The sequence below is a fragment of the Chroicocephalus ridibundus genome, chromosome 12 (genome assembly GCF_963924245.1).
Source record: "Chroicocephalus ridibundus chromosome 12, bChrRid1.1, whole genome shotgun sequence".
NCBI classification, from domain to species: Eukaryota; Metazoa; Chordata; class Aves; order Charadriiformes; family Laridae; genus Chroicocephalus; species Chroicocephalus ridibundus.
Window position 1 is genome coordinate 4,768,150 of NC_086295.1, and position 23,227 is coordinate 4,791,376.

The window sequence follows — 23,227 nt, forward strand, 5'->3', positions numbered from 1 at the left end:
TCGAGTTGGAAGGGACTTACAATGATCACCTAGTCCAACTGCCTGACCACTTCAGGGCTGAACAAAAGTTAAAGCGTATTATTAAGGGCATTGAGGTATCAACCACCTCTCCAGGAAGCCTATTCCAGCGTTTGACCCTCTTGGTAAAGAAATGTTTCCTAATCTCTAGTTGGAACCTCCCCTGGCAGCTTTGAATGGCTCCCACTCGTCCTGCCACTGGATCCCAGGGAGAAGAGGTCAGCACCTCCCTCTCCACATCCCCTCCTTGGGAAGCTGGGGAGAGAAATAAGGTCACCCCTCAGCCTCCTTTCTCCAAACTAGACAAACCCAAAGTCCTCAGCCACTCCTCCTAGGACGTGCCTTCCAGGCCTTCCACCAGCTTTGTGGCTCTCCTCTGGATGCATTCAAGTACCTGAATCTGAAATACAGTCTGATCTAGTAGACCAGACCATTTTAATCCCCAGACTAAGAGTTGCGCAATCAGATAAATGAGCAATTAAAAAAAATTTTAGGCTGAGCAGGTTCTGCAGTTCTGCGATTTATCTATGAACTATGAAAATGCACATTAACTTGGCATTAAGGAGAAAACCAGACCTCAGAATCACCAATTTCGAGACAAAAAACACAGAACAGGGCAGTACAGTTGCTCAATATACAACAGTCCTAATTTTGTGGATTCTTAAGCTGACGAAACAACAATTACAAGATAAATCTTACTGGCAAAAGGGGAGAGTTTTTCCCCAGACATTTATAAGGTAAAAATTTGTGGGCTGAGATAACATGATCTCCCTGTGGGATGATAAACACTTGCCTAACGAAAAAAAACTCCCCGGGGAGCTCATTCTGTTCCTTAATCAACTCAAGTCTCAAGCAGCAGAGATTACAAACACATGCTAATAAAATTCTTGTCACAACTTTCTCAGAGTCTTCTCTGAAGTGCAGTATGTTGACTGTCAGATGTTGATCCCCATTATACTTCAGCATGAAAGGAACAAGTGAGTATTCAGCGGTAATGTCTATTCAAGGCAATTGGTTTGACTGCCCAATCTGCAGCAAACACGAGGTGTCTTCCTTTGGGTTTCTTGTACACTCTTACGTATATTCCTTATCATCAAATACTTTTGGATTTTAACATTTTTAAAGAAATATGGCCCAGAAGACTGAGGACAGAATTTTGTTGAACAGCTGTTCTGAATTCCCTCCAGGAGATACATGTCTGAGAACGTCAGTCTGGACATTATTCTATATTCCTCTCGGACCAAGTCTGTCTTGGTTGTTATATTTTATTTTGATGTTAGTATACTGCTTATTTTCTACACTTAGCTGACATAATTCAGTGTCTTCTTCCTGCGAAAAAGACCTTTCTCTGTAACTTGGAATGACTGATTATTTTCTACATGCTTATAGATTCACAGGTTGAAGAAATTTCTTTTCCTTCCGTCCTCTTTTTGTAGGTGCCTCCATTGATTAGTAGCCGCCTTTATCACCTATGAATGTTTAGAAAGCACTCAACTCTTGTATTAGACTTCCATTCCCAGGGCCATAGGTTATTAATACCTGGCTGCCAAATCAAATATTGGGTAAGATGCCACCAAACACATGCACTGGGGGATCGGTTACATCCTCTTACCTAAAGAATTTCCACCAGAAAAAACAAAGGACAGGATAACAGAGGAGATACCTGAGCATGAGTTTGCCTCATCTCATCGTGATAGTGCTTTAGAGTAGGGTTTCAGATGGGGAAAATTATGAAACTAAGCAAGGAAAAAAAACCCACTAAAATAAAGGTTCAGATGTAGAAAAAAAAATAAATATTTTTTTCAAGTTGACTCCACAGATTGTTGCCTGCATGGCTCTAGACAGGAAAACATTTGAAGGAAGTTCAGAAGGAGCTGCAAAGATGTAAAAGAGACAGCATAAGGCAGCGGTCTGCCTCCAATCACATCGCAGAACATGGGAAGTAATGAAACAAGTGGTAAATCTTCCATCAGGATTTAGGTGTTTTCTCTGTAAACAGAGCAAGTCTGTTTCCCGGGCTGTCCACATGGTTCTCCTGAAAAGCACAAAATTCACCAGCAGTTTCAGGAAAAAACGAAACCGGTAAAGCAAGATAACCTTTAAGAACTGCTCCCAGCATGTTTTGCAGCAAGTGAAGTCACATAATGGACATTTAAAAGGCACATCATCCTCAGATTTGCAGTTAGAGCACTGGAATCTTCCTAGAACACAGGGAGGGCGGGGAGAGGGGGAGAGAGAAAGAGAGGGAGGAAATGACTAAATTCCAGTAACTGTGAAATTCTCATGCGTACGTTTTCAGCGCAGTCCAGAAAACAATGACCATGAGCTTTACGAACTACCTCAACAGTGCAATACCTGCCCTGTTACGCTATTTCTTTTGCATGACCTCACTCAGTCTCTCGGTGCTTCAGATCCGCATTTAGAAACTGAGGTTACATCCTCACTTTACAAGGAAGTTGTTGAGAAAAATCTGTAAGTTCTTAGGAAACTATTACATCATTGTGATAAAGACAATGAAGTACTTTGAGAAAACGTATGCAAGGGGCAGAAAGTACAATTTCTACTTAGCAAACCATGGTAATCATTGCACCTGAGCAAATACTGGCATGAGCCAGTCATCATTTAATGGATCATGAGCTAAATTATCACTTCTATAACGTATCTTTATTCCTAAGTATTAGAGAATTGCATCCAAAATCTCACCTATACCTACCACACTCTGGCTCCATTTCTAGGGGAAAGACAGGCACAGCTCCAGAGCCCGTGGGTGCTCTCACGTTACTGGTTTCTTTTGATACTTTGGTCTCTGGCAATTCAGGTTTGCTTTTCTGGTTAAAGCAGAAGGAGGAAATCTTTCTCTGAATTTTTTCCGGCACCTCACCCTTAGAAGTGGCCGCATCTGGTTATAAAAAAAACCAAACACAACAAAACCCAACCTAGCACACAAAACAGTATAATGCAGAACACAATCCACAGACTCCATGAAACAAAATTAGCAGTAAGTTCACTAAGTTCTCGTTGTATAAGAAGGAAACCACAATTTGAATAACTATTTTTGTTTTTTGCCATACTGGTTGGTAACAGAGGTTTCTGATACTAAACCACATCTTGTTACTGAAAGGGACTCTTTACATTGAAAGAGTTCTGTGGAAATTCTCCCTAGACAGAGTAGATCTCGATCCACTCCTGTTCCCATTTAGATGCAAAAAATCTGTCTTCACCCATAATGCACTCCACAGGTTAAAGAAAATGGCACTATAACTGATTTTTTTCTTGTTTCCTTGCACTTCCCCATCTCACATTGCCTTCTGTCTTACACCTGTGTTTGGTTGGGTTTTTTTTTAACACAACTTGGACGTGGCCAATTGCTTTGATCTCCCTTTAGACATCTAGTGCAGGGAGACCCTAGCCCACAGCTAAGGCTGCTGGACGCTATCACAATAATAAATAAGATTTTAAACTTCAGACAAATGTTCATTCCCAACCTTGAACGTGGCTGTTTTCTCCTTTAGTGCACCAGGTCTCCAAACTCAGAGGGTTCCCTTCACCTTGCACCTGCTGTTGCAATTGCTTCTCTCCCTCGCCACAGACCGTTCCAGTCAAATCTTTACACATCTGTTTGAACTGCTCTTTGTGATGAGGGCGCACAAACATGTAAAACCCTGTCCAAAAGAAAATACAGTCAAATGCATAGGAAAACAACTGCCTGACCATGGAAGACTCCTTGCTTTGGAGGGGAGAAATTCTTTGGAAGCTGAACGATATTAGCCATATTCCTTCAGGCTGGTGGAACACTTGATGCTTTTGTTGATTTTATAATTATGGGGTTTTCCTTGCCAGAAGACAGACGAGTATTTAGTATTAACAATAACCTCAGTTTACCTCAGTATTCTTCCGTTCTCTACAGCTAAGCATAAATACCTGTTCCAGCCCTTCACCTGACAACTGATCTAGGGAAATCAGGGATATGCAAAATATCTGAAAGGACCTGCTCAAAAGGAAATTTCTTGTTACTATTTGATTGACAAGGATTCACAACACATATACAGAAATTCTAAAAAGTCCCAATTATGACTTACTGCCAAGCACTGACAATTCTACCTCTGAGGTCAAAACATTTGCTCGGTAAAGATACTGACTTTCTGTAAGAAAGAATGCTCAGGGGGAGATCATGAGTCACGATGCCACGCAGTTCATTTCCCTCCCACTCTTCACTGTGTCAAGACTAATCTGATTAGTTAATGCATAAGAAAATAAGTATTTTCAAAAATTTGGAGATTATGACATCTATTGAAGGTCAATGGAATACTTGTTTTTATTTCCTAAAGACAACAAACGAAACTACATCAGCACTTCCCAGCATACACTCTATGCATCATTTCCTGCAGGGGACTTCATGCCAGAGACATGGGAGAAGGTAGAACCGAGGTGTCACATAGCACAAGACAAGAGGGCTCCAGCAAGGCAATCAAGACCAGCATATAATTCCTTTTCTTCTTTTTTTTTTTTTCTTTTTTTTTTTTAACAATAAAACCCAATTTCAAATGTTGAAAACTTGTTGCTTCCTAAATCCTTTCATCATTAAACCCATGAAAGGAAAAATATCCAAACCAAACCACTTCTGAGAAAATAAATATCAGTTTGAAATTTCCAGATTATTATGAATGATAAGGATACTCAATGATGACACAGTTCCATAACTATTCCCAGGTAAAGTTCTGTAGAAGAACAGTGAATCAAAAGTGTGATTGCTTTTCCCAAAACCTGGAAGTGTTGTAAGAGCTTTGCACCAGGAGAGCAATCAATGGCCACAAGAACACAACTGAGCCAGTGCAACAGTCAGTGCTGTCTTTTCTAAAAAGCAATCACTTGTAGTAAGTAATTAAGGGGGGGCGGGGGGGAAGGTAATGAAATCATTTGAATGAAGTTAGCTTGACTCAAGGTCAGAACTGGAATTACTGAGGTCTTATTGGATGTTTTTAATAGACAATTTCTAACTGAAAAACAGAGATAGCATTTATAACCTTGACATTTTTTGATCTCTGACTGACACTCATTTAACACATCTTTCCTGCAGCCCTGTGTATCTGGTTTGTTAAACCAAAAGATGGGAGAGTTGAACTTTACCAATCCTTAGTTTATCCTGCCTACAAGTGGAGATTTGCAAGCTAATGACCAGTGAGAGGTTATTATTGCTCACATGAAATCACAGCACCTGCATCTTCTTCTGAACTAAATAAAAATGATTTTAAAAAAAATCCCTTACTTTGTAGGAGATGAAAATCTTCTGGCCTCTCAGTGGTGAGGGCTGCTATCACTGATATCATAGCATCATAGTTATCTGTCTTCTTGTAAGCTAACAACGCTTCATAGAAACGGCTGTAAGTGCTTTTGTTTAAAGCCCTTTTCACGTCGTTGAGGTAGGTGGCCCTGAGGACCTGGTGGTGATCTCTCCTAGAGCTTGAAGCTTTCTCAATGTCTTGTGTTGGAGCTCGACTGGCATTCTGCCCTGAGAGACAAAGAACACACATGAGCAGGGCTTGGGGAGGAACAGAGACAAACAGGTCACTCTTCTGTATCAACTTCTTTTTTCATTCAGAAGGGGGTTCCTGGACTCCTTCAAAGTGGTAAAGCCCACACTGCCGACACAGCCACACACCTCCCTCTGGCATGGCCTCGGGCAGAGCCAAGACCTGCTCCTCCAAACGGCAACCGAGCAAATGAATTCTGGGGATTGCTTGTAGCATCTTCTGGAGTTTTTTTGATCTTCTAAAGGGAGCAATGTGTCAGAGGGTCACTGAGGAATGACAAAAAGGTGACACAGAAGACACCGTGCATGGAGATCAGCAATAAATCAGGTTTTGTGCTACTTTTTGAAGGGGTAGACGCATTTGAAACAGATGGCTTAACCAACAATGCTGGCCTGACACAGGGGCAAGTAAACTGTTGAGAGCACTGTTCCCCCCTGCCAACAGGAAAGCATAAGGTTAAACGAGAATAACTGACCTGAAATAATACACAAGAGAGCACAAGAGCAATGCAGAAATATAAGGGAAGGTGGGAGCAGCTGTGAACATCCTGCTAAACTCCAAGCAGACTTCTGTTCAAAATGCAAGTCTTTGGTTTCTGATACGTTTTAGAGGAAAAAGTTCTCTTTTGCTTATTAAAGGAATGCAAATAAGGATGAAGTATAATACAAAAAATTGATTGAAATTAACCAGCCATATCTTTGGGTATTTAGATTTTTATTCTTCACTAAAGAACTTTTAAAAAAAAATTCAAGAGAACAACGAACTTTTAAAAGATGGGCTTAGTTCAACTTCCTGAAAGGGGAAAAACATGGGTGTGAATTTTATAATCGGTATCTTCTACTGCATATCATACAGCTTTCTGACACTTTCATGGGAGCGTACCCTACTTAGGGAGCGAGCCACAGAAATAATGCATGCATTTATTGCTATTATTCTCTCAATTACTTTAGTGGAAACAAGGTCTGTGAAAATCAATCTCATGACCTCAGGACAAAATAATTACTAAAGATTCTGTTTTGTGCAAATGTTCTTAAAATACAAAACAAAACAGGAAAAGAAATCAAAAGAAACAATATGACTTCATACATGAAAAGCTTTTAAAGCCTCCAGGAAACATTGGCTTTTTATTTATACTTTTTTAAGAAAAAGGATTAGCCTCTGACTATTCTTTACTCTCTAAAGAAAGACTTCTAAGCTGTCCAACTATCCTACTCATTTCCTTGTGAGAAACACAGAAAATTCCCAGCTGTTCTCAGGAAGATCTGCTATCAAATCATAACCGAGCCTTTGACTTCAAAGACAAATACTGGACAGCATGAGATTAGAGGGATGCATTCACAGACTACATGCAATTGTGAGAATACATTTACTAGTCTGTTTCTGCACAAAAAACAGACCGTTCGCATTAGGAGGGTACACGTTACCAATAATAAAAGCGGAACGGTTTTCTTCTTCATACCTGGATTCATACTGACCTGATCTAAAATTGCATTCCCTAAACGGCTCTCTTTTATGAACCCTGGACAAACAGAAGCCCAGCAGTCTTGTGTCACCCTTTCTCTCATTGACTTATGCCAGGTCAGTCTCTAGCACAAACTTTTCGCTTTAGCCGGTTTCTTTCATATTCACCTTGATCTAATTTATTGTCTTTTGTGTTTCCTTTTGTACAATCCTTGCTGAAAATTACCATCACTCCTACCTACTGATAGTGATCCACTGTGCGAGGTGAACACAAAAAACATTGGTTCCCACCAGAAGAATTTACAGTGACGAAATAAAACATAACATGTATTACCTTGGGACTGTGTTTTTATTTAACATGAAGGGTACCTGCACTATTCAGTCCTGTTGTCAAGTGGAATCCTCCCCGGTTCAAGTGGAGCCCAGGGTTTAGCTGAGCGCACGAGTCCTTTGAGAATGCTGTTTTCTGCTGACTCTGCTTTTCTTCTGTTAAATCAAACCAGCCCATTAACAGTGAACTTAGGGAAGAATGAACACAGAATGGTGCATTTTAAAGTACACCATTCTATGCTGAAAACACCTGAAGATGTAGATGTATTTCTCTGATAAGAGGGGATGAGCTAACACCCTGCTTTTTTTAGGACTTTATTGTTGCAGAGTTTCCAAGATTTCACAAGCAATGTGAGGACATGGTTACCCTCTACGCGCTGTTCTGGTGCCACTATGTGGGTAGCAAAGAAGACAGAGGAATAAACGCAACGTTTTTAAATCCACAGATCAGATTCAAGGTTCAAATAGATCTGTAAAATCCCCTTTTGAAATAAAATGGCATCATTACTAACTATGCAGTAACTAATGCCCAGGCATCCGTGTGCGCTTCTGGGAAGGCAGAAAAGAGGATCATGCAGAGCAGACACTTAGCTCAATATTGATTGAACTAAGCTGCTTTCCACACTTATATTTCTACATATTAGATGTGTCTTGCTCTACAATTGGACAACGTCCATCAAACGATACAACTGCCCGCACAGTGCTGTAACAAGCTCCTTACCCATTTTCTTGGCCAGTATCTCTCTCTCTTCCCGCAGGAGGCTGTGCTCAGGTTTGTAGCCACAGCCCACTCCAGTCAGATTGCAACAGGCTTCATCAAACTGTTTTTTATGCTGAGGTCGAACGAACTGGTAAAATTCTTTCATTAGAGAGAGGGAAGGGGGTGGGGGGACAAAAATCAGTCCACAACAGGTAATAAATGCAATAAATGCCACAGAAACCTACATTGACAGGAATTCTAGCTTAGGTAACATGAAGATAAAAGAGTGCTGTTAAATAACTTAAAATCTAAATGTCGTTATCCAATATTTATACAATAAGCATGCTTATAAGATACACAAAGATCACCTATGATGCAAACTTCCAACAATATTATTACCAGTAGGTAATAACGGCAATTTTTTTTCACCGTGAATATGACAGCTTACCTCTTGGTGAAACAGGTATTTGGAGCAAAAGGTCACGAACTACCTCATAAACCGTGGGGTCAAAGTATCTGCTAAGCTGATACTCTGCATAACTGATATACTGTTAATTTTACACCTCATCTTTGTTACCTACCATGAAATACTTGCCAACCAAAAGCCTAAACACCAAATGAACTTTAGATTTCAGGTGCCTGTCACTTTTGAAAACTAGACTTAGGCCTTAATTTGGCAATCAAATATGTTCTTATTTATATACTAAGATCAGCAAATTGAGAAATAGACTGTGGCTACTATTAGTACTAAGTACTCATACTCAGCTTCTCATTCCTTAACCTTAAAATTAACCTTAAACAATTTACAAGATGTATAACTACGCTTCTTTATTTCAGTAGATGAAAAAAGTCAAAGAAAAATCTGCCCATTTGCTCACAAGTTGAGAGGGAAATGAAAATTCCCAGAGAAAAGACTATGTTAACATGAAGAAACGTTGGTGGTAGTCCCGTTCCTGTCAATGCAATTGCTAGAAGCCAAGAAAATACCAGCTAAACCAGTGAACTATCCATGCTTGCCCAGATCGCTTGCTTTAACTCACCATTATTTAAATAGAAAATTTCTCTAGATACTCTGTTTACTTACTTACTGCTTTAACACTTAGGAGTGCATCTGTCCAACTCACACAACCGCACTCTTGATTTTACCTCCTAAATCACAGGAAATAAGCTATACTACTTTTAGGCAAAGTTTAAAATAACACAAGCTTCCACGGAAAGTGATTTTTTTCCAGGCCTGTCGAGATGCAAACTAACATATGATAATAAAATTGAGAAGATTTTTCTGTGTGATCTGGGGATATAAAGTGATGAAGGTTAATGATTATCATCCTGATTGACCTGTATTTCAAATCTAAAACACCTCTGAAATACCCAAGTTCATTTAAAAGACAAAGGTCACGACATACAAATATACTAGGGAGGCTGTCATACCTCGTAACAAGATATGCTTTTTTTCATCCTCTATAAAGAGGGAGCTCATTTGAGATAACATAGCAGGGAAGTCATCTGTCTTCTTGTAGTGCTGAAGAGCCTTAGAGAAGAGATCATAGTTTTGTTGGCTTAGGGTCTCCTTCACTGTTGCGATGTACAAGGTAGCTCGGGCCTTCTTTGGCTCCGTCAGATCTGCTTTCTTATCAGCTTGCTGCGAAGACAGGACGACTTTTCAGTAAAGAGTATGACTTGAGGAGTCACTCTCACATGAATTCAGATGGAAGCAATATATTTACAATTCTGCCAGCAAATGGAACAATGAATACTTTCAACAAACAGGTTGCAATTATGGCAGTCACCCCCATATCCATGTGTTATTTCAAAAAAAAAGAAAACACAACCCAAAAAAAACAAACAAAAAAAACCCCACCAAAAACCCCAGCTTCAGCGCCACAGAATAAACACAAATCTAACTATCTAACTGGCCTACCTCCAATTAACTGAAAAAGAAAAAAATCTCTGAAGCAGGAGATACAGAGAACAGAATGTGTTAAAGCATTCTGGTTCCTTTAAGACATTTCTTGAAGACACTATACAAATAAGCAAGTTAGATTACTCTCTCCTGGGAAATGTTCTTCTACAGTCACAAGCAGCAGGGACTTGATATGGATTCAGAACAACCTCTCCCTTATCAAAGTGACTGTGCGTTACAATGTGCTCACACCCTTTGAGCATGTGAGCTGTTGGATCCTTGTCACATATCTTCATGACAAAAAACTGTCACTGGGACAATCCCGAGGCACAAGTATATCGTTAATTTCCCCAGATGATTATTATATCTATTGCTAAAACATTAATCCAACATCTGTGAGCGTTCATTCCCTCACAGAAGAGGAGTGATGCTATTCACCACCTCTGCTGACAAAACTGACTGCTTCAGAGGAATATTCCTAGAGAAGGCAGCCAAGTCTCGTTGCACAATTCTACTCTTAGGAGAAGGCTTAATTAAGAGAAATGATATTAACTCCAAAACTTGAGGGCAAGGCTGACTCATCATGACATCAGTGAGCAACAAAACTGCAAACATAACCTTCTGCAATGAACCTGCTCCCTTCCTCAAACCTTGGATATTATCAGCTTCAGGATCTGCAACTGCTTTTATTGTTTTCATTTGCTAGGTGACAGAGTCTGACAGACAGACAGCACCCAGTTAGGACAGTACCTAGGACAACTACTGGCACACACAATCACCCAGGGGATTCTCATGACTTTATCGTGACTCTTAAGCAACTAGCCACATAAGGAGTTAACTGAATTTGTTGTGTAACACACAACAATGATGCACCACAGGTGGGGTTAGGATGTGACTGCTTACCCAAACAAAACTGGTCAGTTATACCATTTGAGGCTCTACCAGCAGCTGGACTAGATGGTCATTGTAGGTCCCTTCCAACTGAACTATTCTATTCTAATCAAAAGAATAAATCACCCACTGCACCTGGTCAATGTCAGAAAACCACAGAATCATAGAATGTGTTGGGTTGGAAGGGACCTTTAAAGGCCATCTAGTCCAACACCCCTGCAGTGCGCAGGGACATCTTTCACTAGATCAGGCTGCTCAGAGCCTCATCCAGCCTGGCCTTGAATGTCTCCAGGGATGGGGCCTCCCCCACCTCTCTGGGCAACCGGTTCCAGTGTTTCACCACCCTCATTGTAAAGAACTTCTTCCTAATGTCTAACCTAAATCTGCCCTGCTCTAGTTTAGAACCATTGCCCCTCGTCCTATCGGTACATGCCCTTGCAAACAGCCCCTCCCCAGCTTTTTCACAGGCCCCCTTCAGGTACTGGAAGGCCACTATAAGGTCTCCCTGGAGCCTTCTCTTCTCCAGCCTGAACAACCCCAACTCTCTCAGCCTGTCCTCATAGCAGAGGTGCTCCAGCCCTCTGACAATTGTTTTCACCTACTAGCCCTACCTAGACCAGTGCTTGATTGGGTCTGTGATGTCTAGATTTGAGAAAGAGCATGACAGAAACAGATTTCAGATGTGCATCGATGAATATTTACGATTTGGAGAAAAAACATAATTGTTCTGGCATCAGTCATCTCTCTGCCTGTGAATTTCCAATTCAAATTAAAGCAGTCTGTAGATCAAAGGGGTGGCACAGACACATGAAAACACATACTGTATTGCTGACTAGCTTTATTTTCTTCCTTCCTCCTTTCTGTTCATCTGTTAACCGCTTCTCATACTGAAGGGAAAGTGTTGACAAAAGTTGTGCCTGTGAAGATTAAAAGAAAAGAAGAAAGGTCCATAAAAATGCTTGTCAAAGTTACTGTCCATTTAATTTATCCATTTCCAGTAGTAAAGCTTGTTAACCCAGTTTGTGACACCATTCAAGAAAGTGAAACAAGTCAACCTAATTATTGCAACAGAGCCTGGGACACATAAGTGTTTCTAGAGTGTAATCACTTACTGGACAAATCAGAAAGACAGATCAAAACAGAGGAAATTAAAGACACAGTTGGTCTTGAGGGTGCAGCTTTCCGATTAAGCAAACCTGGACTTAGAGCTAACTGTTTCAGGGCAGTCCTGGGAGTGTACACATACCTGTGCGTAACTGATGCCTCACATCCCCCTCCACTTTCCTGCCTGGAAGTACTTCTGAAGAAAACCTCTAACAGGCTTTTTTCTTGGGGTACTGAAAAGGGAAGCCTGCGCAGTCTCGTAGAAAACACCAGGGCAGATAGGATGAGACAGTATCAGAAACACCTGTGGCTTGACAAGCTCTTTAGCATCTCCCATTCCCAGTAACAAAGAATCGCACTTGTACCGCAGTGACTGGGAACTTTGGTATACGCAAAGCTTCAAAAGAGAAACTGAGCGGGCATAAAAGGATTGGAATTTCTTAATAGCAGAGTCTCCACTATTAGGTCAAGCAAGTATCAACCACATTAAAAACAATCACCTAAGTAACAGAAGAAACTGTGGGCCAGCCCCATACTGCCAGTTGATGTCTACACACCTGTTGAGAAAGCAGGTATGTGAAGTGATTCATTTCTTTGCTCTTACACAATAAAAGAATTTCATAGCAAGTATGTGACTATCAGTGCATTTACAAAATACTGTTTGTGAGAGGAACCAGTGAAACCTAACAGTACCCTCATATTCCACTGTGACTTCTAAATGCGCCTATTCAGATCACAGGGCTTCAGAGTCAAATTAAACTAACTACAACAAAAACACCACCACTAAAAATAAACAAGGCCCTACGCCAATCACCTCAGTTTTGCCAGTTTGTAGAGTCAGTTGCTGATACTGAGAAATACAACCTTCAGTGCACTCATAACACTGCCTGACCATGACTTAAGGGCACATTTAAATATATTTTATTTAAGCATCAGGTAACAGAATGAAGAATTGGAATACAAGTGGCAAGCCAAGCATTTATGATACACGCAATGAGTCAGAAAAGCGATCAAAAACATCATCTTAATCCTGAATGATGTAAAGGCACCACCTTGGATAGCATGACTCAGAAGAAATAAGGCTTCTGAAAGACAAGTTTCCATAAAGGCATCTCTCACAAGGCAAACCGATTAAGGGGAACTGCCAAATCATTATTTTTAAATGGATTGAGAAACTATTTCTTGTATTTTGATTTTTTTATTTTGAGGTGACAAAGGCTTCTTTTCTTCTTTTTCACCGCAAGGAAATTGTTTCAGAATGACAGCAGCTAAATTTCCTTTATTTAGGGAACAAGGGGACAGGATAACCTTGATAAAAGAAAAAATGGTAACACAGATACTATGATGGATGGTGAAGAATGATATGAAAGCACACCAACCCTATTATCAGTCCAAATCCAGTGCTTACTAAAATCAGCTCAATACTAGACTCATAATGAAAGAGGCACGGCATGTCTCAGGACTACACTCCCCAGATCTTCTCTGGTGCCAGAGGTCACCAATTAGGGGCAGCACAGGATGACACCACAGTTCTCTGCAAGCCACAGATGAGTCATAACGCCAAATATAGAAAGCGGATACGAGGTGACTCACTGCCAAGCTATTAGGACCATCAACTTATCTGAGTTAAGGAAACGCTAAGTATGCCAAAAGCGGTGCAGCTGTGTTAACAAGATACTGTAGCTGACTTACCAAGACCCTGGAGATGTGCCAAGCTTTCCAAAGAATAAGTCCTGGTGTCTATGCCATGGTGGCCCATGGGTGATGGAGCCGATTTCTCAAGCAGACGCATACAAGTTCCCCAGATACTCCTTACAGCTCCACACTTTCCCTCAGGCACTCTTCCCCTAAGCAAACTGCAATCTATTGCAACAGGCATTCCTGGAGTCCACATACTAGTCACCAGCCAAACTGAGTCTGCAAGCCAGCACTTTAATTCCTGCTGATGGTAGCCAGGTAAGGGAGCTACTCCACCAATGAGTGCAAACAGGGATTTTAGGAAAGCAAGAACACCACAGACTAATCACTGATGCGCTGATCACAGTAAGTTTTTCTTGAAAGAGGGTTGAACTGGTACTCTTAAACCAACGCCAAACTCATTTTGCTTGAGAGCCTATATGTTTTACTTATAGGCAAGTGTTTTGCTACACCATCGCCGTTACCTTTTCCTCTCCTGACAAGTCACTTTCCTCCTCTGCATCTTCACTGCTCTTCTCATTGCGTTCCAATGCATCCAAGAGCCCAATACATTGTCTTCTAGGCGAGACCAGCTCTTGTTCATATTCCATGCATAGGCTGGATGCTCCATCTGCATTTACTGGCATCATAGCATAATACAGATGACAAATTAGCATTCCAAATTATCTCTTGCATTTTCTTTGATTTAGCAATACCTCAAAATCTTAAGTAGCAATCCACACAGATGTGTTGGTTTAATCCTCCACATCTTGCAAAATTGCATTATATGACTTAGTAAGAAAATTGCTTTGGTTAATCACTCCCAAAATTGCTCAAGTGTTCGTTACCACAACCCGGTGGACTTCTCTAAAACTTCTTCTTAAGTGGTAGTCATATTTAACTTCAAAAAGGCTTAGGATCAATGGGAAAAAAAAGCGCCTTATTCCAAGAGTTGTCTGTGTTTAACTACTTTAGCTTTATGGATTTCCCCAAAACTGAGCTCCTGTTTTTAAGAAATCCTGGCATGAAATAGGATTCATTATTTTTAAACAGAACAAGTTTTTTTAAGCCTACAATTTCCACAGTCACCCTCAGGCCCCAAGAATACATATTCTCACTCATCAGGATCCAGGTATATTTGGTTTTAAATATAAGAATTTAGAGCTGTAGGTAGCATTAAGTTAGTATCAATTTGCTACTTCTAAAAGGCATTCGCTTCAAAATATATTTCCACTATTTTGTGAAATGACTTCAAGAGAGTCAATTTCTAAGACTAGTCACTATTTTGAGAAGAACAGAAGTATATTAAGCTATAAATTAAAAAGTTAGTCCAATAAATTCTTTAGCCAAAACTATGATTACAGGTGCGGTTTGATGTTACAGCTAATGCAATGCAACTAAATATCTGTATCAAAAGAGGCAAGAGCTTCTTCCCTTTACCTCCAGTCACACATTCCAGCCCATCCTCTGAGATAGATCCACCAGTCACAGAGGTGAAAGGGAAATTGGTTCAGCAAGCTCATCTGACTTGCTCCGCAGTTGCACAATAGATGGATTCAAATCGAGGGAAGGACCATAAGTGCACAGTTGAAAATTGAGGGAGGAAAAAAGCGGTGGCCAAAGCGCTCTCTTTCAACGACAACCTGCAGTAACACTGGCTTAGATGTAATGGGAAATCACCCTCACACTCAGTCATAACTGTTTTGGAACCACAGTTGTAAAAACAACTTTATTGTTCTGTTACAAAACAGCAAGCAATCTAGAGTGGAACATTCTGAAAGAACATCTGACATAAGAAATACTTTATTCTTTGGTATTAACTAACCACAAATTTTAAAATACTATTTTCTTCCAAGGTCAATGCCCTCTTTCTGTTTTCTTAGTCAGATTACTGTGTGAGAGTCATTTCTACAACAGGATGGAAGATGGGCATATGAAAGTCACTGCTGGTCAGAAACAGACTTCTAGTTCTTATTTTTAAAACTATCTATGATATTCTGCCAAACTCTTGTTCTGCAGGACACCTTGTCAGGCCCCATCTGCCTCTTTGTTCTGTAGTTGCAACTGGTTCCCCCATTTTCTAATGCTGATCAGACTTCTATACCGGTCTTTGAACTCTCCTTGCTTTCTCTCCCATTCCAATCTCTAGTCTCTTGCTCCTCCTTTGTTCAGTTTAAAACAAAAAAGTACTTCCCAAACAAAAAAGTAAGGACCCAGTCGTACCTTTTCTTTTCCTTTTCAAACTGGGAACATGGTCGTCCAAGTTTTTGGCTTTTTTCAGGTAGAGGATCTGTTCAGATGAAGTAGATGGTCCTGTATCGCTTTCACTTAGGGAACTAGCAGAACCAGGAGGGCGTTGTGGCAGGGGCAGGGGCATCTGCGAGCAGTTTACAAAAATGTTACTGTAGGCAAAAGCTACTGTTCCAGTCCTCTCCATTTGCAACCAAAAATCCCAGGAACAACCCAAAGACATCTCCTTTTTCCCAAATAACCCTTGTCAGCAAGATTGTTAATCATTCTGGATTTATGTGCTTTTGATGACAGATCAAATAACTAGGAAGTAATAGACAAAGTGCAGTAAGCAGGCTTCGCACCAAGTGACCTACGTAACAGAAAAAGGGTCATGACTCTGCTAAAGAACAATTGCTTCCTAACACTACCCCTGCAACAAAGCTGGCAGAGCACAGTGGGTTGTGGTTCTTATTTACTGTGAAACTCCCATTTATCACAAGAGAGGATCATCAAGTCATCCAGTATCATCCATCTGTAACTTATTGTTTTGAACAACTTGTATTTGGCTAATGCATCTTCCATGAAGTCATCCAAGTCTGTATGTGACATTTTAAGCTTTTATTTTAATCTTAATCTCCATTTTGGGGATCAAGAATTCCCCATTCTGGCTTCCAGTCCGTTTCTTGCTGTGACTTTCTCCCGTCAATTAGAAAGTCTTTTTACAATATTACTTTTTAAATCAAGGAGCTATTACTGAGAGAAAGAGTTTCTTAATGCTAAGAGAGAAGCCATATTAGTAAAGATGACCCAGTGATGAACTGTAATAACAACAGATGGGTTTGTCTCAATCCTTATACCAGTCAGCCTAGATTTAAATTTAAGGGTTTGACTGATTCTTCCACACATGCACCCTCTCCCTGAGAGGGTGCTTTTTGATGCTAACACCAATTCCAGTATTTGCATACCATCAAATGAAAGCTTTGTTTATTTAGGAGGGACAGGAAAAAGAAGTTATTTTTGTGAACTAACCTAATGACTTAGATCATAACAAGACATCCTGTCCCAGCTCACTCTTGGAGAAAGATGAGGCAGATCTCCTTTCCCGTAAAGCTCCCAATGTTTACAAGTAACAAGACAAGTGATTCCATCACATCTCTCACCTGGATTAGTACTTCCAGTTTCCAACTCTATCAAGAAAATTTGCCAGGTTTTTTATTTTTATTTAAAGACACTTACGATATCTTGAGCAACACGGAAGAAGAGGGAGACACTTCTGACTGCGTGCCCAAAATTGTCATAAACGTTCACATAAGGGCGGACCCACGAAGGCAGCTTGCCTCTCACATCACCAGTGGTGAACCTGTGTGGCATGGGACAAGGAGAGAATTATTTGCCAGGTTGGCCTACATGAATTAAATAAATGCTAGATCAGGGTGCAAAAGGGCAAAGCAGGATCAGCAAGACAACAAAAGATTGAAATAGCGCAGTAAATATAATAGGGCGATGTCCTCACTCAGGAGAAAAGGGCTTTGTTGATACCATGTACCATGCAATCAGCCCATTCTTATCTTGCATCCGTAAAATCTTTAAGTGTGCAACAGTAACAGTAGTACTGAACTGTGATGTACTCACTGTCCCCAGTCGAGCCTCAGCATTGAAGGCTATCAGTTAAACTCTCGTTGCCTATTATATACACATTATATTAATTAATATCATATTGATCAATATTAAATTTATTAGTATAGATTATATTGTTGCAGCAATATAATCTTTCCTCATTTTTGTCCTCCTTCTCTCAAAAAACTGCAGTGCTGGTGACTGCCTTCTCAAATGAGGGATGGAGAAAATGCAAAACCTTAAGTTATCAGCACATAATTTCCAGTAGCATTACAAACATGAATTCAACAAATTGGTTTATTTTGCATTAATACCATTAATCTCTTCCTGCAGCTGCAAGACAATATATTTTGGGAGCACAAGATAACAAGCTAGTTACTTTTTTTTTTTTGAATACTACAATATTTACATAACCTGTTATATATAATAATTTAATTACTTATGAACTGTAGCCTTCTCCAAACAGTAACGTCACCACATTTGCATACTCAATACCAATACCCATGTTGAGATATAAAGATGTTGACGTATGTTTATGTTCTAGAGCCAAGGTTTCACCTGTGGTCGCATAGGAAGATAGCACCGTAGTCTTGGCGATGTCTGATAACCCTGCCGATAGCCTGATTAACAGCCCGGGAAGCTTGCTGACTGTACCACTCGCGCCCTGATAAATACTGCAAGAGGTGGGAGAAAGAATTAACATTATTTACCAGGTAAAATTTATTCTCCGTGCTGTACATTCACTATTTCTTTCTAAAGAAATAAAAAAAACGTATCCAACAAGATCTACTGACAAATCTCTACAAGCCTTGGAAAACCAAGTACAGGTTGACTTGAATATCGCACCTGACTGACGGTGCACAGAAAACTCTAGGAGTAATATCCAACTTGAGGGGCTATTTACTATACATAGCCTTGGTAGTACAACAGATTCACCATATTATTTAAGACCTAATAGCTATCCTGCAAACTAAAATGTTATAAACTACGTTTATAATGCCATCCATTCTCATGCCTGAAGGAATAAAAAAAAAAAAAAATCAAACCCAAAGCAAAACAAAACACAAAAAACCAAAACAGACACGCGCACACACGCCCCCCCCACAACCAACCAAGACAAAAATCCCCAAACCAGCCAGCACAGGCAATTCCTGCTGCCCACCCTCTCTCTGGATGAAATAATTCCCTCAGAAAGATATACGGATAACATCCATACAAAGATTTTGACTGAAACTTTCATTATACCGGTTTTTGAGCCTATATTTGATTGAGACCATGTCAATGAAGACAGAATTTGCAACCCTTAAAATTATTAAAAAAAAAAAAAAAAAAAAAAAAGGTGACTATTTGTGACAAACTCCCAAGGATGTTTGACTTTTCGATATTCAAGGTCCCATGAGGCCGGGAGGATAACAAAGGCCAAAATCCACAGAGACAACAAGAGGGAGAAACAATGACCCGAACCTGCAAAGAGCCAATAGTGAGAAGGTGCCCAGTATTACCTGTGCACCTGCACCACTTCTTCTCATTTCATCCAGGAACTGCATCTTTAAAACGACTCTGGGCTCCATACGAGGAGGAAATGGAAGCCCAGTAATGATGACTCCTCGTCCATTTATGTCTGCAAAGTCCAAGCCTTCGCTGGCCTGAAGAGACAGTGTTGTCCATTATCAACAGGATTTGAAGTGACATTTCAGAGCAATTCAGCAGTTATTGGCCTTTTTCCCTCCATTAGATTAAATCCCTAGCCAAGTGTAGTTTATGAATACATTATGAATAGTTTAGATTTTTTGCTTTTATTACCGGGGCTTTAAACTTCGCTTTTTTCTCTATGAGGCCCTGCACAAAGCATAACCTCAGCCTACACCACTGATACATATGTCCTATTCCTGGATAAGCAGAGCAGTTGTATTCAGAAGATGTCTTAAATGTGAGTCGATACCTTTGTTTAAGCCTTCTACACCCTGAATTGTTAACGAGATGTGGTGAGAACATAGCAAACCTTCTCTGACATTAAAAATTAACAGAATCATTTCAAAGCAGTAATGGAAAGCTACCAGAAATCTGCTCAGAATCATAGTGTGATATCCACCAGCTGTGCTGCTCAAGTATTTGTTGCTCTTCCCCCCGTACACGCTCACGTCCCATCCTGTGCTGCCAAATCACTTTGTGAAATGAACAAAATCAGAGTTGAACAGACTGAAAAATAATTCAGGGGGGAAAAAAAAAAAAAAGTTGGTTTGTTTTTCATCTGAATCCATTATCCAATCTCATTTACCATGACATATAAGCAGTTGTGATGAAATATAACATTAGGGATGGATGGGCAGATGGAATGACCAACTCTGCTCAGCTTAAGCCAGCACTGCCACTAAGAGCAATCACAGCAAGCACTATAATCCACCTGGAGCTAGCAATTGCCTAAATTGTATTTATGGGCATTTTCTCTGGGGCACAAAGGAAGTCCCCCAGGCCAATAAGAGCATAAGAAGACCAACCTTAGACAAAAAGAAAAAAAAAAAACAAAAAAAACCAAACCTTGCCCTTCACTCCCCCAAAATAGGAAAGACAATTCCTATGAACTTTTAAAGACACTCCGGGCCTAGATACAGTTAGCAAAAGAACTAGAGCAACTGGGACAGAATCTCCCCTTTACAAAAAGGACTGTTTTTTCATTTTTCTTTCGGGGAACAGAGAACACAAAAAGCTTGCTAGAATCTACTACCAATGTAAAAGCTGAGCAATAACCTGGGAGGGAATCTTGAAGTGATGGCTGAGAATGGAGCTAGTTTTACAGCTTTTGACAACATGCCTCTTTTGGTTTATCTTCTCAAATATTTCCAATTTTGCAGTCACACTACTAACCCTGTGACTACAATAATCCATCCTTCCACTGTGTGTTACTGCAAAGCTTGATCTCTCCACAGACTCTATTCCTCTCAGGGTAATACAGTATTGTTGGAAGGACAGGCATATTCAACTGGAAGTTCCACCCGAAAAGAGCTACGTCTTTTCTTCAGTGATCCAACAGCCACTTTAGAGACTGGGACCGAAGGTTCAAAATAAGTTGAACCTTCTCTTGGTAGGCAGTAAGCAGCAGCAGCAAAAAGGCCCTATGAGTAATTTATGATTTTGCAAATATTTCCACCGATACCGTAAATCAATTTATCAGCACTGGAAAATGTAAATTAAAGGCCATCAAATGTGCCCAGAGAACCTGAAATTAATGTAAATTCTTTAAAGCTGAGCAATATTTTTGATTTTCAGCAGTGTTGTTTAACATGTTTGATTGCTTATGCCATGCTGTGCTGTTCCTCCAACAGACAGCAAGGTGGTTGAAGTCCCCCATGAGGACCAGGGCTTGTGAATGCAAGGCTGCTCCTATCTGTCTCTAGCGGGCCTCATCTGCTCGATCTTCCTGGTCAGGTGGCCTGTAGCAGACCCCCACTATAATGTCACCTGTCCCAGCCTGCCCTTTAATCCTGACCCATAAGCTCTTGGTTGGCTCCTCATCCATCCCCAGGTGGAGCTCCACACACTCCATATGGTCATTGACATAGAGATGACACCCGCTCCTCATCTCCCCTGCTTGTCTTTCCTGAAGAACCTGTATCCTTCCATTCCAACTCTCCAGTCATAGGAGCCATCCCACCATGTCTCGGTGATGCCAATAAAATCATAGCCCTGCAGGCACGTGCACATCTCTAGCTCCTCCTGTTTATTCCCCATCCTATGTGCATTTGCATAGAGGCATTTAAATTGGGCCTCCGATGAAGCCAACTTACTGGCTAGAGTGGCTGGAATACCTTCCTGCTACACTCCAGGTGCTCTCCTGTTGACCTGCAACCCTTCTCCAGGCTCTGGGCACCTATTGCTGGCATCATACTGATAGGAGTGGGATGAATTGAGGTTGCCCTCCCCTGGCAACTCTAGTTTAAAGCCCTCTTCACCAGCTTGGAAAGCCTCTGAGCGAAGATGCCACTATATAATCCCATCTCAAATGACACAAATTCTCTGTTACATTACCTTCCCCCGACATACAGCCAAAAAAGCAGCTCCGTTGGACTTAGGACAGGCAACTTTATCATAGTATGCATCCATTACCTAAAAGATAAACTAGTTTAAGAGCAAGAATGGTATCATCCTTTGCATATGCATAAATAGAAAGCGGTACTAGCTGAATTTGACTTGTATACTAAGATTTAAAACGTGATTAATTTGGCTTAGTATAATTTTCTTTACTTTTACTAATTGCAAATGTCAGAAGCCATTTGCTTAGCAAAACCCTTACACTAGTGTGAAATCTAGAGTACATCTGTGTAAGCATAAAAGATTACTAACAGATACTTCTGATGAGAAGGTAAAATATGGTCTGTCCTGTGTTTCTGCAAATCCTTGAGGAAAATAGGAAAAGCGAGATATTATTTAGTCTAAGAAGCGTGGCTATAAATAAATAAGATGACGCTGCACAATTCCTTAACACCCAAAGCACAACAAGCTGGGAGGAAATGTCCCGCAGAACATTAAAGGGTGCTGACTACTGAAGTCACAGATTTCTAACATTTCAGTTACTCAGTACATATGTCTGTTAGCCGCAGTCACATCACTGGATTTCAAATGAAGACTATGCCCTGTGCAACTGTCCTAAAGAGTAAAAGAGGGACGCATAGAGAACTATAATTCAAAGAAGCTCTCAGAGAGTTTTAATTTTATCCTAGGATAAAGTCTTTGTGTTCAAACACATCTTAGGGAAGGTATTTAAACACAAAACCAGTTTCTGAAAACGTTATGGGTATACAACACGAATAATCAACCTCTGCAAAGCTTCCTTTGTTCCTGGGTTCCACAAACATTGGTTTCACGTCTTCTATTCTTTTAGCAAAATCATGCTCCTGTTAAACAGACAATGAACATATCAGAAATGGTCATGTGAAAGTAAGGACATACCAGAAGTGCCCACAAGAAAGGAAATGCTCAGGAGTGGTCTCCACGGACGTCCCCAACACAGTCTGTTCCTCTCTTGCCAAACATAGGAAGAGATGGAAGAAGAAACGTGCAATCCTAAGACCACTAACGGTGACCCCTTGCAGTTGGTGCAACTCAGACATTGTGCAGATGGGAGAACCATTTCTTTTCCTTCCAGTTTGCAAGTTGCCAACACCCACCTCCCAGAGCCCCACTCCGCAGTACGACACCTGTGTCCCAGCATTCACTTTCAAGGAGGAGGAGCACTTAGAACAGAATTGTTTTACCAAGTCTCACTAGGCACACTCAAGTCACGAGCACAGTAGTTACAAAAGTTACAGCTGCAGCAGCTACAAACTAAAAATAAAAGAGAAATGCTCATATTGGGATTTTTTTCCTAGGAGTTAAAACACTTAGACCAACTATAATTTGGAAGTTTAATAAAGAGAAGTCTGGTGAAATTAAATGAATTCTGAAATCAGATCAGATGAGATAATGTATTAAGATTCTTTTGGGTTTGGTTTCTACAACACTGCATTTCAGTGTATTGTGACCAAAGTAAAAGAAGGCTGACCTGGATTTTTACTTTCCAGATTTTATCATTTACTTATTAACAAAGAATTTTTTAATGAGCTTGGTTAGATAGCCTAAGTACAAACTGTCTGAGCATGTAACCAAACCACCTAATAAAGGCAGAGCAATTAACGTACCCTCCAATATTCCAGGCTCTTATCCATGACAGGATATGATGGGAAGAACACCAAGAGTCCGTGCGGTACAACTCGCACAAGGTTACCT

General features: G+C 40.4%; 1 protein-coding gene across 1 annotated transcript in view; it reads right to left on the reverse strand.

Annotated features, from left to right (window-relative positions):
• The window catches only part of RTEL1 (regulator of telomere elongation helicase 1), a 50,742-nt gene that overhangs the window by 3,986 nt on the left and 23,529 nt on the right, over window positions 1-23,227 (reverse strand). The window contains exons 20-35 of the mRNA XM_063349977.1: window positions 23,140-23,225; window positions 22,279-22,356; window positions 21,491-21,568; window positions 18,967-19,110; window positions 18,023-18,138; window positions 17,084-17,207; window positions 15,839-15,992; window positions 14,101-14,255; window positions 11,656-11,751; window positions 9,472-9,682; window positions 8,062-8,199; window positions 7,380-7,496; window positions 5,285-5,527; window positions 3,504-3,680; window positions 2,732-2,917; window positions 2,116-2,219 (exon numbers count right to left, since the gene is read on the reverse strand). Coding sequence (XP_063206047.1) covers window positions 2,116-2,219; window positions 2,732-2,917; window positions 3,504-3,680; window positions 5,285-5,527; window positions 7,380-7,496; window positions 8,062-8,199; window positions 9,472-9,682; window positions 11,656-11,751; window positions 14,101-14,255; window positions 15,839-15,992; window positions 17,084-17,207; window positions 18,023-18,138; window positions 18,967-19,110; window positions 21,491-21,568; window positions 22,279-22,356; window positions 23,140-23,225 — 2,207 coding nt within the window. The remainder of the gene's footprint in view (window positions 1-2,115; window positions 2,220-2,731; window positions 2,918-3,503; window positions 3,681-5,284; window positions 5,528-7,379; window positions 7,497-8,061; window positions 8,200-9,471; window positions 9,683-11,655; window positions 11,752-14,100; window positions 14,256-15,838; window positions 15,993-17,083; window positions 17,208-18,022; window positions 18,139-18,966; window positions 19,111-21,490; window positions 21,569-22,278; window positions 22,357-23,139; window positions 23,226-23,227) is intronic.